The sequence below is a fragment of the Chionomys nivalis genome, chromosome 3, assembly GCF_950005125.1.
Source record: "Chionomys nivalis chromosome 3, mChiNiv1.1, whole genome shotgun sequence".
Taxonomy (NCBI): domain Eukaryota; kingdom Metazoa; phylum Chordata; class Mammalia; order Rodentia; family Cricetidae; genus Chionomys; species Chionomys nivalis.
The window spans coordinates 94,219,949-94,234,554 of NC_080088.1; the positions used below are offsets into that span (position 1 = coordinate 94,219,949).

The 14,606-nt window shown below is 49.2% G+C and overlaps 1 protein-coding gene across 3 annotated transcripts in view; it reads left to right on the forward strand.

Moving 5' to 3' along the window:
• Prkar1b (protein kinase cAMP-dependent type I regulatory subunit beta) overlaps positions 1-14,606 on the forward strand; it is a 121,284-nt gene that overhangs the window by 11,038 nt on the left and 95,640 nt on the right. For all 3 annotated transcript variants that reach the window (XM_057765767.1, XM_057765766.1, XM_057765765.1), the window contains exons 3-4: positions 12,050-12,220; positions 14,187-14,278. In XM_057765767.1, the coding sequence (XP_057621750.1) occupies positions 12,050-12,220; positions 14,187-14,278 (263 nt within the window). The remainder of the gene's footprint in view (positions 1-12,049; positions 12,221-14,186; positions 14,279-14,606) is intronic.

The following is a 14,606-nucleotide window of genomic DNA, read 5'->3' on the forward strand; positions in this document are numbered from 1 at the left end:
TTGAGCTGATGCGTTAATATTACCTACAATTTAAATAATAAGTCCTGTTCATTACTGTATAGGCATGTACATGTGTACATATATATATACATTACCTCATTTATAGCCAGCCATAAGCATTCAGTGTAATTGATATGATTGGTTTAAGTCTCCCATTTATTTTCTTTCATCATCTCTGGTTTTGTGACTTTGTTCCCATGTTCTTGTCTCCTTTCATCTTTACATGGGTTCCAAGGATCAAACTCATGTTTCTTTTTTCTTTTTTAAAAATAAAAAAAAAATATTTTTTATGGTTTTATTTAATGTGCATTGGTGTGAAGGTGTCAGATCCCCTGCAACTGGATCTTCAGACAGTTGTGAGCTGCCACGTGGGTGCTGGGAATTGAACCCAGGTCCTTTGGAAGAACAGTCTGCTCTTAACCACTGAGCCTTCTCTCCAGCCCCAAAACTCATGTTTCCAGGATTGCACAGTAAGCACTTCACTGGCTGACACCTTATGAGCCCCTATTTTGTTTTAATTTTTAATTTTAATTTTTTATGTGTGTGTGGGTGCACATGCATGTGGTAGTCAGAGTTGAGCCTCAGGTATTCTTTCTTACATTAGTTTTTGAGACAGAGTCTCTTCACTGAGACCTAGAGTTCCAGATTTGGCTAAGGTGGCTGGCCAGTGAGCCCTGGGATCTTCCTGTCCTCCACTTCCTAGCACTGGGATTATAAGCATGTGCCTTTACATCTGGCTTGTTATTTGCATACCAGGGTCAGAACTTAGTCACACTCCTAGCCCCTCACTGGGGGATTCTAGGCAGGTGCTCTACCACTGAGCCACACCCCAGCCCCTCACTGGGGGATTCTAGGCAGGTGCTCTACCACTGAGCCACACCCCAGCCCCTCACTGGGGGATTCTAGGCAGGTGCTCTACCACTGAGCCACATCCTAGCCCCTCACTGAGGGATTCTAGGCAGGTGCTCTACCACTGAGCCACCCCCAGCCCCTCACTGGGGGATCCTAGGCAACTGTTGCACAGTGTAGCTACTTCCTCGGCCATCCCTAATTTTTACTATTAACAGTCTTACAGATTTTGCACAAGCTCGTTCATGTGCTCAGGTGTTACCACTTCAAAGATTCATCCCTCAGCCCAGAAGCTCCAAATACCCTATTTCTAAGTTAAATTCCATATAGAAGAAAGACACTGATGAGCCCCCGAGGGTAACCTGAGATGTCAGGATAGAACAGAATAGCAGAGCAGAGTCCAGACACGCCAGACCATTTTGGCACATTTCTGCAATTCCTGTTTCTGAGAAGTTGAGGCAGGAGAGTTGCTTCAAGTTTGAGTCTAACCTGGGTTACATAGAAAGATCCTATCTCTTCCCCCAAAGCAAAATAAAACAATGAGAAACATTAAAATCAGAAGCGGAAAGCCCTGGGTTCCATCCCCAGCACACGCACACACCACACACACACACATGCTTGCTCACACACTCATTTGAAGCAAGGATGGCACTCCGAGCAACCAAACCTGTCTCTTAGGAGGTTAACTGACCATCATCTGTCCAGAGTGGTCCGGTAGGTGGGGAATCAGAACCACAAACTTTCCATGTGTCTCAGATGGAGAAAGGAGGTGGCCCTGTGTGACTCTGAACTGCTTAGTTGGGTATCCCCTGCCCATGGCGCTTCTTTTCAAGGTGACAGCTGAACTCGGGTCCATTTAGAGATCACTCCTTCCTAGAAACACTCCTTGACTCCTTCCAAATACGGGGCAGGAACCTCTTCTATGTGTTTTCTATGTGAGGATTGGTATACAGTAGGTGTTTCATAAATGCTTGAGGCGTTGTATTTCTTTTCTATTCTTAGTGCTGAATGTCTAGCACCCCCTTACACACACACACACACACACACACACACACACACACACTTCATGCTCTTATGTTCTCAGTTTCCTCACATGGGCTGATTCCCTTGTAACTTCCCATGCTGTATCCCAGAGGTTCTCAGGATTCCTTCCAGAATCAATGACTAGCCTACCCTGGTAGGATTTGAGGAGGCCCAAGTCCTCAAACCCTTAGCCCCTCCTTTAAACCTGGAGCTTCAGAGTGCAGATGGATAGCCTTGAGCTTCTACGGAGAACCCCTCTGGGGCCTTGCCCACAAGTGGCTCGTCAGGCTCTCCCTGGTCCAGGTGGATGCCCTGTGAAGTCGGGATGTCTCCCCTCAGGAATGGCCTCTCTCTGACCCTGTGGAATCTTGCCCCCCGGGTCAGGGAAGTAGGCAGCTGGAGTTGGTGGGACTGAGGAATTCTGAATGGCCCCCAAGGATGTGCTGGCATCTTTCAGGAAGGTAAAACCTCTGCTGAGTCCAGCCCGTCCGGTCAGTATGTTTGCTTTGTCTGTGGTTTTGTCCTGCGTATGTAGGAAGACTGTGGTCAGCTAAGTTCGAGAACACCATTCGGAGCCCAGGAAGTGGACTGGTCCCTGGGGGCAGGATGGGGAAGTTCCCCCCCTCCACTTCATTCCTGGGTAAATTCTGAAGGAGCTTTCTGGAAACGCGTTCCCACACTTGTTAGGAAAATTCCTTTGGTTGGGAAAGCCTGCTCTAACCCTTGACCTTCACTGTCCTGCTTTAGTGTAAAAACGGGAGACAGGAAGGGGGGGGGTCTGAAAAGCCAGAGGCAGTCCAGAACCCTTAAGTGGGAAGAGGGGTTTCAGGGGAGTATGCTGGTACTGGCCAGAGGCCAAGCAGGAGGCAAGGCTGGGAGAGATTGCCTGGCACTCGGCCCCGCCCTCTTCCTCCTGATGACTCCAGAAATCGGTGGCTTTGATGTTTTGGAGCACCTGTATCCTGCTCAGCTTGACCCTGTCTGTTGAGATGCCAGGACCAGTCGTGTAATGTGTTTGTGATGGTTATATCTTATATCTAGGGTCCCCAAGGGAGGACCTAGGGGAGTGGAGCCACACTCTGTCTGTACCGGGAGCCACTGGTAGGCACAGACAGACCCATGGATATCTATCTAGATGTTTCCAATTAAATCTGGCAATGGTGATTTGTCTCATCACAGCCGCACTAAGGACCCATGAAACCAGAATTCGTCACTGCCTCCATCACATAACGAAGGCCATTATGACTCAGCCATTGCCACCCATGTCTTGATTTGAGGTGACACTTTTTTTTTCTTTTGTAAATTCTCACTCATCCTGGAAGGGCTTTCACTGTGACCCCTGCATCTTCATTCCTGATCCCCCTCATCACAGGGTAGCTGGATAACTTGAGGGGTAGCTTGTGTTGTGAAGGCTTATGTGCTGCAGAATGATGCCCATTCATTCATTCATTCATTCATTCACTTTCTCCACTGGTGTTTGCAGTAGTCTGACGCTGTGTTTCTGAGACAGAGTGGGGCTTATACTCAACAAAATAAAGCACACATGCTGGTACAAATGAGTTGGCTGGGGGTCCTGCTCTACCTAGATTGGAATTGTGGGTAGGTGACTAGCCATCCTAGGCTCTTGGGCACCTAAAGTTTAGAGGCTGGGTGGGCAGAGGCAGTGTCTCAGAGCCCTACAGCGAGAGCAGGGATGGTTCTAAGGTGTTCATGCTTGGTGGCTCTCTGATCTGGGCTTTAACCTCTTCATGTAGCAGCTATTGTATCCCCTCAACCTCTACCGGTTGCTGCCACAGGGGGGCAGTAGCACCAGAGAGCAGTGTCTGCTGGTATCTTTGCTGAACGGGCCTTGGGTGTGAGTGTTAGAGCTCTTGGGTCCTGGGTGTCAGGACCCTCAGCCTCTGAGCCTTAGCAATTCCTCGGAGTTCTGTGACGGGAGCCTGTGCTTCCTGATTTCTGCCCCTGGTGTCTAAGCTTTTCAGACATCCCTTTGCTACCATTGCCCTGGGTCATCACTTCTGCTCTGGAGCTGCTACTGTCTCCTCTGTGTCACCACCAGCTCTGCCTGGTCTCCCAATGACCAAGGTAGAAAGAGTGCACAAGGCTAGGGATGGAACTCTGCGGCAGAGCGCAAGCCCAGCAAGCATGAAGCCCTGGGTTTAGTCCCCACCGCAGTCAACAGCAAAAACAGAGTAGCTAAGAAAAGACCCCTCGGAGGGAAGACTGGTTGGGTACAGTGGTGGGTTTCACACAACTGCTGATCTAGCCAGACAGATGGAGGTCAGAGGACAATTTGCAGGAATCGGTTCTCTCCTTCAAAGATGTAGGTCCCAAGGACTGAAGTCAGGTTGTCAGCCTTAGTGGTAAGCCCCTTTAGGCACTAATCTGCCTTGCTGACTCATGAGAACTGTTTCTTTTCTTTTCTTTTTTTTTGGGGGGGGGTTTCGAGACAGGGTTTCTCTGTAGCTTTGGAGCCTGTCCTGGAACTCCCTTTGTAGACCAGGCTGGCCTCGAACTCACAGAGATCCGCCTGCCTCTACTTCCCGAGTGCTGGGATTAAAGGCGTGCGCCACCACTGCCTGGCATGAGAACTGTTTCTTAACACCGTTTTATAAGAACCTCTTTCTAAACAAAATCGCATAGAGACTCAGGTCATTTTGTCTGTCTCAAAGTCATGAATCATTTGGATAAGAATGCTTTAGAAGTGGGTAGAGGAATGAGGGGAGCCATATAAAATCTTGCTGGACGCGGCTCTAAGTTGGACCTTTAGACATTCCTAGGAGTTACTGGCCACATGGCTTGGAGCCCCACAAAGGGACGATTCATGTCTCTCTCTACTTCTTCCCTTGCTAAGGGTCATTGGTTCCAGGTGGCAGGTCTGTCCCTTTGGGCACAATTCTATAGGATTCTTGGGGTCTTGTCCAGACAGGACCTTCTGTCTCTGCCCCAGGTCAAACCAACATCTGAATCTCATTGTTCTCACAAAGTCAAGGCACACAAAGATCAACTCCTGTCAGCCATATTGAAAACAAAACACCAGAAAGTAACATGTTGGTGACAGGGTGGACGAATTGGGGCCTCACAATATTACTGATATAAAACAGTATAACTCCTGGAGAAGAGTCCAGCAGTTCCTCAAAAAGTGGGATGTTGATTGGGGCCGGCAAGATTACTCAGTGAGTAAAAGTGAATGCAGCCAAGCCTAACGACCTGAGTTCAGTCTCTGGGATGCAAGGAGAGAACCGACTCCCTCACGTTGTCCTGTGACCCCCACATACATATGCTGCAGCATGCATACTCACTCCCCTACAAGCAAATGTCATTTTAAAAAATGATAAAAGTAATTTAAAACTGAACAAATGTAATTTTAAAAAGGAACCTTCTTTATTGCACGCATGGCACATCTCCGCATCTGAGAGAATACCCGAAGCTCTGAAGGCAGTCAGGTATCAGACACATCTCTCTGTGCACAGATGCTTGCAGCAGTATTGCTCACGGTAGCTCAGATTCACCAGTAGACGAAGGACCAAACAAACTGTGGTTACACCTGTATAGTGGAATATTAGCCCCGAAAGGAAGGAAGCACCGATAGACTATAATGATGGATGGACTCTGGAAACACAAAACTTAGTGAAAGAAGCTAGACAGGCACAGGAGACCATGTGTGAGTGATTTCATTGATATGAAGTTTCCAGAAAAGGAAAATCTGCCATCGAAGGCAGGGACAGAGGTTTCATATCAATAAAATCACTCTCAGAGTTCTATCCTTGTGCTGTATGTATATCGTTCACAGTTATTTTTAATCACTTATAAAAACAAAGGCCCAGAGCCTGTCACTCGGGCCACAGAAGACATAACTCGCTAGGAGTCCTGCTCTAGGTGGGAATGGCTAACGAGTGTGCTTGGTGGTTTCTGTGGAGGGGATCACTACCCACAGCTTCTGCCTGCTCAGATAAACTGGGTGGCTAGCACACATCTGTCATCCCAGCAGTCCACAGCCCGAGGCAGGAGGAGTTGAAAGCCAACCTGAAGTACATAGTAAGTCTGAAGCCAACCTGGGCTGCATGAGACCCTGTCTCAAACTAGACAAACCAACCATAAAACCAAAACAACAACAAAAGACCAGTAGTAGGGTTGAAGATATAGCTCAGTTGATAAAAGTGCTTGTAACTGTAAGGACCTGAGTTTAGTTTCCAGAACCCTTGGTTATGGACCATTGAAAACTAGCACGGAGGAGGCTGAGACAGCTGGCTTTGCTGGGCAGCCTGCCTGGCCTGCTTGATGAGTTCCAGGCCAGGGAGAGACACAGTCTCAAACAAAACAGAAAAAACAGTGAACAGCACCTGAGAGCAAGAGCTTAGGTTGTCTTCTGACTGCCTCATGTGCACACACACACACACACACACGCCTCAGCAATGACCCATCTGAGTGTACAAGGTATTTCCAGGATTAATTGTTGATTCGTTCTGACGGGGAGAGATAGAAGAGAATAGCAGTCATCTCAGAGATGCTGAGGTTGGTTGTCAAGGCAACAGAACAGTGTGATGTTGCTTGGCCTGAGGTTCTAGAGCATCAGGCTCTGCCTGAGATGAGGTAGCCAGTATCAGTGGAGCACACACTGCCCCCACCTACAGTTCAACCCCAAGATCTGAGTGGGAGTAGGCTCACCAAGCCTGGTGCGTGGTAGGTCTGTAGAGAATGGGCATAGACAACGTGTTTCACTGTGCGGGGAAGGCACGGGATGTAGAGATGAGTCAGCCGCTAAGGCTGGGGCTGCACTCATACCACAGGGCTCGCGAGCCAGCCTTCTTTCAGTGTCCAGGAGGTCCAGCCTTCATCCCGAGGGCATGGGTGGAGGCTCCCCTCACAGCTGCCCTCAGGTTCTCACTCCTCTGGATGAGTGGGATGGAGTAGGAGGGTTGGAGTGTCCTGCAATCCAGATGTTTCCTACAAGAATATAACTTGTTCTTGGAGCCCCTTTCTGTGCCTGCATATTTCTTTTGTTTATTTGCTTTTCATTTTTGATTTTGAGACAGTGTCTCTTTCCATACCCCTGGCTGTTCTGGAACTCACTATGTAGAACAGGCCCCGTGGAGGGCTAGGATTATAGGTGTCTTCCATCATTCTCTGTCTATGAGGTGCCTGGGATCAAACCCAGCTCCTCATGCATGCGAAACAAACACTTTACCAATAGAGCTACATTCCCCCCACACTGCCATTTTGCTTCTTGGGATAGGGTCTTGCTGTGTAGCTCAGGTTGGCCTGAAACTCATGGTCTTTCTGCCTCAGCCTCCCCAGTGCTGACACTGCTGGGATGACAGGCAGGCTTGTTCTGCCAGGCCTGACTGTGGCTGGGAGTTCTCCAGATCTTCACCTTCCAATGTAGTGTGTGTGTGTGTGTGTGTGTGATAAAGATCCCGAGGCCATTTAGAACAGGGCTTTCAAAAGCATGGAAGAGCTGCCCATTAGATGTGCTGCTGAATATCCTGGGACGTAAACCTCTGCCACACTGGATAAACCATCCTTCCTCACGAAGCCTGGTTTGGGGGGGGTGGTAGTGGAGCTATTGTTTCTGCAATACATTATTTATTTCGATGTCGTTTATGTTAACAAACTGGCAAGCAGAATTTCATTTTCCTCATGACATGTTGCTTCTTCAGATTACGTGGTGGCGTGTTAGGTTTTCTTCGGGTGTGTGTGACTAAGGGGGAGTGGAAGAGGAATGGATCTCCTTTGATCCTGGGTAGATCTGGGCTCTGGGTGTTTGGTGAGTCATACTTTTATATTATCTTGAACATTTCCATAATAAAAACTAAGCCAAGAGAAGCAATGAGAGCCTGTGGAGCCGGAGCGGGTGCAGGGCCAGCCCAGGGTCTGGTTTTTGGTCCTACCGTCCTCATCTGGGGTCTGCTCTGGGCTCCATTGTGTCCAGGGGTTCTGCAGGGCACACCACTCCTTTCCTGAAGCCAGGAAAGCCCACATCTGTCCTGGATCTCACTCCCGCTTTGCCTGTCCTTTTCCCAGGAATCTCCTGCAACTTCTTGATGGCAGGCGTCTCTCCCATTCCCCTCGGTGGTGTCGATTTTATGTATGCGCATACTTAATGTACTATCGTTAGAGTGGAGTGTCTGGAGGGAGGGGAGGGGCCTCACCCACCTGCTGTCTTCTTGCGGGAAATTCTGTAAGAGATATTTTTAAACAGCTTTGTAGAACTGCGGTGAGCGTTCTTTGTGGTTTCCAGGCCGGGTGTTCAGGATCCACTGATCCGAGGCACTGAGATTCAGCCAGTGAGGGTGATGAATTGCCAGGGTGGGTGATGGGCCCCGTCTCCTGGCCATGCCAATAGGTGGAGATGTGGAACCTTCCTTTAGAGTGGCAGGTAGTCCGTTGCACCCACCTTTGGGAGGAGTGGGCCTCAGCTGTCACATGTCAGAAAGACAAGGTTGGGGGTTCTAGATGGTGCTGGCGGGGCTTGGCTGAGCCCTGGCACCCCTGGTGTAGCTATGCCTGCTCAGGTCTGTTTGACAAGGTCTTCTATGCTCCAGTTCCCACAAAGGTCAGCTGGAATTTTCCACGTTAGGGCCCTGTTTTTGTTTGAGACCGGATCTCATGTATATTGCAAGCTGGCTCTGAATTTGCTATGTAGGGAGACTGCCCTTGAATTCCCCATTCTCCTTCTTCTACCTTCTGAGTACTGGGATTTTAGGTGCACGGCTTTACGTGGTGCTGGGGATGGAACCCAGGGCCTTCTGAAAGCAAGCATTCTATCTGAGCCACACTCCTAATCCTACTCTTACAGGGACAGGCTAGGTTGTTAAAAACCTCATAGCCAGCAGGAAGCTAAGGTATCTTGAGTGTTCTCACAGTCAGCCTTTTTTTTTTTTAAGTTATGGCAGGAGATGTAGAATCACAGGAAGGGACCCAGCCTTGGCTTTGCCTGGCACTGCAGTCAGCTTCCAGGATCCTACATACTATGTATCTAAAGATGGCCATCTTGGAGCTATGGTCTCAGCCTTTGACTGGGTGGGTTCTGTCTGGGACAATTAAACATGGACAGACAATTCGAAGGCATTGGTGAGAAGGCAACAAGTCCATCAATCAACCAACCAAGTTCCACCACCACCGATGATGCCCTGAGGGAATCCGGGGGCCTCCAATCTGGTAGAAGACTCTGTCATGATGATGACACAGGAAGGGCTCTGGATTGGGGATGTTTGAAGAGTTGAGAGAAGTCATGGGGAAGAGGATGAGAAGTAACTTTGGCTATTCCAGAGTCTGAGGCTGGAGGATTATGGGTTCAAGACCAGCATGGGCAACGTAGTGAGATCTTATTTCAAAATAAAAGCAAACATAGGGTTAGAGGCATGGTTCAGTGGTGGATTGTAGCATGACTAATAAAAACCCAGAGACAGATATCGGGGTTCAACCTGAAGGTCAGCAAAGCAAAACAGCAAGCCATTGGTTTTTACCTCTACTTCAGTCCAAAATGGAGGCCCTACCTCCAGGAATCTCAGAATGAGACTGTGTTTGAGAGCTGTCTCTTCCCATTTTATATTCCTCCATAGGGCTGGGGTTAAAGATGTGTACCACTACCTCCTGGGTCTAAGGCAAACTAGTGAGGCTATGGGGAGTAAAGGTGTGTGCCACCATTGCCTGGTCTGTAAGGCTGACCAGTGGGGCTGTTTACTCTCTGATCTTTAGGCAAGTTTTTTCTATTAAAATACAAATGAAATATCACTACAGTTGATTACCTGCCTAGAATCCCCCAGTGAGGGGCTGGGGTGTGGCTCAGTGGTAGAGCCCCTGCCTAGAATCCCCCAGTGAGGGGCTGGGGTGTGGCTCAGTGGTAGAGCCTCTGCCTAGAATCCCCCAGTGAGAGGCTGGAGCGGGGCTTAGTGTAGAGAGCTAACTTAGCATGTGTCAAGCCCTGGGTTCCATTGCTAGCACTGTAAAAATGATCAAACAACAACAACAACAACAAACAACATAGGAACTCTTCAGTTCTAGAAATTTCCATTTAATATTTCCAGACTGCAGTTGATAGAGTACAGGAGGTGACACCGTGGGTTGTGGGATGATCACAGCCCTCTCTAAGAAAGACGAAGGACATCCTGCCATCTTGTTTTACTAAGAAGACTCCTGATGGAGCTGGAGATGAATGGGGGGGGGGCATTCAAGGTTCTGGGAGTGCTCTGGGTAGGGCTGTTGAAAGAGCTGTGAGGGGTCAGGAAGGTGAGGAAGGGGCATGAATGGGTAGAATGGGTGGCTCACCTCCTCTGGGCTCCACTTCTCCCTGCATAATTGGGGTTCAGGTTGAGCATTCCCCACAACTGAGACCCCTCTCTGGAGGTTCAGGGAAGGTGACCACTACTGAGATCAGGGTGAGGCATACATGAAGAAGGATAGATCACAGCCTGAGCAAGAACCAGCTTCCGGAACTCACGTGCTCCCTGAGGGTAAGGGCAGAGGGGGCAACTCTCTAGCATGTGCTCTGTGTTTTTCCCTGAGCCAGGGCTGTGGAGGCCAGGACTCTTGAGGGTAGGAGTCACAGGGTTGCGCTCCTCACAAGGGTCTGGGGAGGATCCTTCTTGCCACTGGTGGCTCTGGTGTCCCACAGTACAGCTTGTAGGTGTGTCACTCCAATCTCTATCTCCATCTTCTCATAGCCTCTACCTGTCTTGATATCGTCTTCCCTGAATTTTACAGATACATTCCCATCAGATTTGGGGATCTGTTTAGATCATCTATGATCTTGTTTAATCCCATCCTTAGACACTTTTTTTTTTTTTTTTTTTTTTTTTTTGTGGAAAAGTGGTTTTCTCGGTAGGGTTTGAGGTAGACATGGATTTAGAGAGGGAACCCTATTTGTTTTGTGACAGTAGGTCACTGCAGTTTAAGTAATGATAGAACACAGGCCTCCAGATAGCAGGTGGGGCCACATGACGCTCTAGGCATGCTAGGACTCCAGATCAGCAAGCGCTAAGGCCCTGGGGCAGAGCAGCCATCAGAGGGAGCAGCGAATGGCCATGTGGCGGGGGCAGAGTGAGGCAGCACAGATCCATCCTGTTGACTCCGGGTGGATGACCAAGGTTCAGGGTGGGTGGAGTACCCCATAGGGTGTAAAACACTCAATGGTGGCCTCAGAATATCAGAGGTTGGCATCAGGCACCAGGATCAGGCTCAGAAACAAGCTTTCTCATTACAGGAATAAAGAGAAAGAGGGTCTGAGGTGGGCATTGTGGCTGGCAGAGTTGCCCATTTGAGAGTAAGGGAATGTGGAGATGCCCAGGGCATGATGGGAGAGGGACCATTGTCTGGAAGGATGATAGAGAGAGGGGCTAACCACAGTGGTTATGGGTCCTGAAGAGATGACTTTCACCACCAGGGGCGGTAGGAGAAGAGACATCAATGGTATCTGATGGAGGCAGAGACATCAATGGTATCTGAGGGAGGCGGGTCCTCCAGGGATGGTGATGATCAGGAGGAGCTTGTGGAGTGAGGTGTGAGTAGCTTGCTTCATCCTGAAGACTCTGGGGACCCTGTCTCCATGAGCAGGCGAGGCTTGCTCTGACAGTTGCTCCTTGGCGTGGTCTTGTCTTCTTTTCTTGGAGATAATGGGTAAAGGGCCTTGGACATGCTAAGCCAGTGCTCTAGTGTAGAGCTATGACCCCAGCCCCTCACTGGGGGATTCTAGGCAGGTGCTCTACCACTGAGTCACACCCCAGCCCCTCGCTGGGGGATTCTAGGCAGGTGCTCTACCACTGAGCCACACCCCAGACCCTTACTGGGGGATTCTAGGCAAGTATTGTTCTACCATTGAACTATATCCTGAGATCTCTTCTGACTTTTTTTTTTTTTTTTTTTTTTTGTGGTTTTTCGAGACAGGGTTTCTCTGTAGCTTTGGAGCCTGTCCTGGAACTCCCTTTGTAGACCAGGCTGGCCTCGAACTTACAGAGATCCGCCTGCCTCTGCCTCCCGAGTGCTGGGATTAAAGGCGTACGCCACCACCGCCCCGCTCTCTTCTGACTTTTGGAGACAAGGATCTCACTTTCAATCCAGGCTGGCCTTGAATTTTCTGATCCTCCTTGTGTCAGCCTCCTGAGCAGCTAGGATGATGGTCTCAGTCACCACACTCAGATGACAACCAGTTTCTCACCTTCCCTTTCTTCTCTCACAGGAGGAAAACAGGCAGATCCTGGCTCGGCAGAAGTCAAACTCACAGTCTGATTCCCATGACGAGGAGATTTCCCCAACACCCCCAAACCCTGTGGTGAAGGCGCGCCGCCGGCGGGGTGGTGTGAGTGCTGAGGTTTACACCGAGGAGGATGCTGTCTCCTATGTGAGGAAGGTAAAGAACACCATTGTATTTCCACACACGCCTGGGATGTCCCTGTCAGCCCTGATGATCTAGATTGCCTGTCTGTGTAGAGCACACGGCCCCATGATATGGGAGATTTTGATGTGTAGGATTACTGTCACCATTGCCACTATGAACTAAGTAGTGTTTGATGTGGCTTTTCTGGCGGGGGTGGGTGTCTCAGCAGCTCCCTGTGGTTTTAAGACTTGAACGATCTTGGGGAGAAGAGGGATGGGTTCTCCAGAACAAGACAGGTTGTAGTTCTGACCTGCTATGTGCCTTTTAGTCTCCATTAAGGGCACTAAGTTATGAGGCCTGGATTCCACCCTTACACCTTACCAACCTAAACATCCCACACAGGCCTGGCCTGCAAATCCCACCGCAAGTGTTCTTCAGGGGTGAACGTGGGAATTTGGGAGACACAGCCCAGCGTATTGTACCGTTTTAGTCCTTTTCAGTTGCCTAGCTGGGTAGTGTTGATCGCTCACAGTGCTGTGCAGATGTCACACTCATCAGCAAACATGTTTCTCATCTTGAGAAACAGAAACACCACAGCCTCTACATACCTACCCCATGCTGCCTTTGTCCCAGGATTTAATACTGTATGAGTGGAGGATAAAAACTAATATTGCATTATGGTAAAATCCGTCCGGAAGCTGCTGGGTATGGTGATACATGCCTGCGATGCAGGCCAGCCTGGGATACACAGGAGATCAGAACAAAAGAAATTCCTCAGAGCACTTCTGCTCTGTGGTCTTCTTCCCCACTCGCAGAGCTACAGTTTGACTGTGTGCAAAGCTTCAGATCGTTCCATAGTCCAGGGCCATAGGCAGAGAGTGCCACGTGGTGCCCAGTTCCAGGGCTGTCAAAAGCAGAGAACAGTGAGACGTCACAGATTAGAGGAGACCAAGGGGAGAGGGTACTGAATGTTACCTGACAAGGTCCTGGAACAGGAGAAGGTCATCTAAGAAAGCTAGAGATCAGATTAAAACATGGATGCAACTTATCCATCATGGATCCAGTATGGCTTCCACAGTTCAATGGGTGAGGGCATGGCCCAGTATAGTGTTTGCCCAGAATCCTACAGTGAGGGACTAGGGGTGTGGTGGTTTAGTGGTAGAGAATCTGACTAGATGCTCTATCTACCACTGTGCCCCACTGTAGCCCCTCACTGGGGATTCTAGGCAGGGGCTCTACCACTGAGCCACACCCCAGCTCCTCACTGGAGGATTCTAGGCAGGGGCTCTACCACTGAGCCACACCCCAGCCCCTCCCTGGGGATTCTAGGCAGGGGCTCTACCACTGAGCCACACCCCAGCCCCTCCCTGGGGATTCTAGGCAAGCACCATATTACTACACTTCCAGCTTTCTAATATTGAAACAACTGCTCATCATCTTTCTACAAATTCAGTGAGATAAAAAACAACAAAAGGTACTGCATGTCTTCTGGCACCTTCTAGGTTGGCTGTGAAGTTCTAAAGAGCCACAGGCCCCAAACAGTTCCAAACTCTAAAGATTAGACTTTTCCCAAGCCTCTTACTGGGTTGCTCTAGTTTTCTTGCTTTTTATTTATTTAAATTTTTTCCTAAAGGTTGACTGGCAAGATGGCTCAGCAGGTAAACGTGCTTGCTACGAAACCTAATGACTTGAATTGGATACTTAGAATCCACATGGTGGAAAGAGAGAACTGCCTTCTGGCAGGTTGATATTTGACCGCCGTATGAACACTATGGCACATGAACCCTGCCCAATATAGAAATGAATGAATTTAATTAATTCATTTAAAGTGAAACACACGTGACACTTCCTACTGTTCTTTTAGCATGGCCAGAGCCTAGTCTCATGAGGATGGCAGGATAGGGGTTCCAGGATGGATTATTCCTTAGTTTCTAGTAGGAGTTTGGGATGCTAGCTCTGTCCCTGGGGCTAAATGGTCTGTTCCTTGGCTTCTCCCCAGGTCATTCCCAAGGACTATAAGACCATGACTGCACTGGCTAAGGCCATTTCCAAGAATGTGCTTTTCTCACACCTGGATGACAACGAACGGAGGTAGGCGTGCCCGGGTTTACACACTCGCCCTCCTGGCTGAGTCATGCTGGGAGCCATGGGGATGCTGGCTTTGGGAGAGGCAGGTTATTGATTGCTTCCTGTGAGCTCCTGATGAAGGAACAGTGTCTATAGTACATAGATGTGTGCTCATCTGGCCAGTACAGGAGTCATGTCCCTGGTCCTGGGTTGGAGTTCACAGCTTCGGCACGCTCCGGCTTGTAGTAAGATACAGTAATACTGCCTTTTGCTCCAATCATGTGGCTGAATGTTTCAGCATCTTCCATATGCCGGTGTAGGCTTTGTCTTCTCTGAAACAATCAGAGCAGCA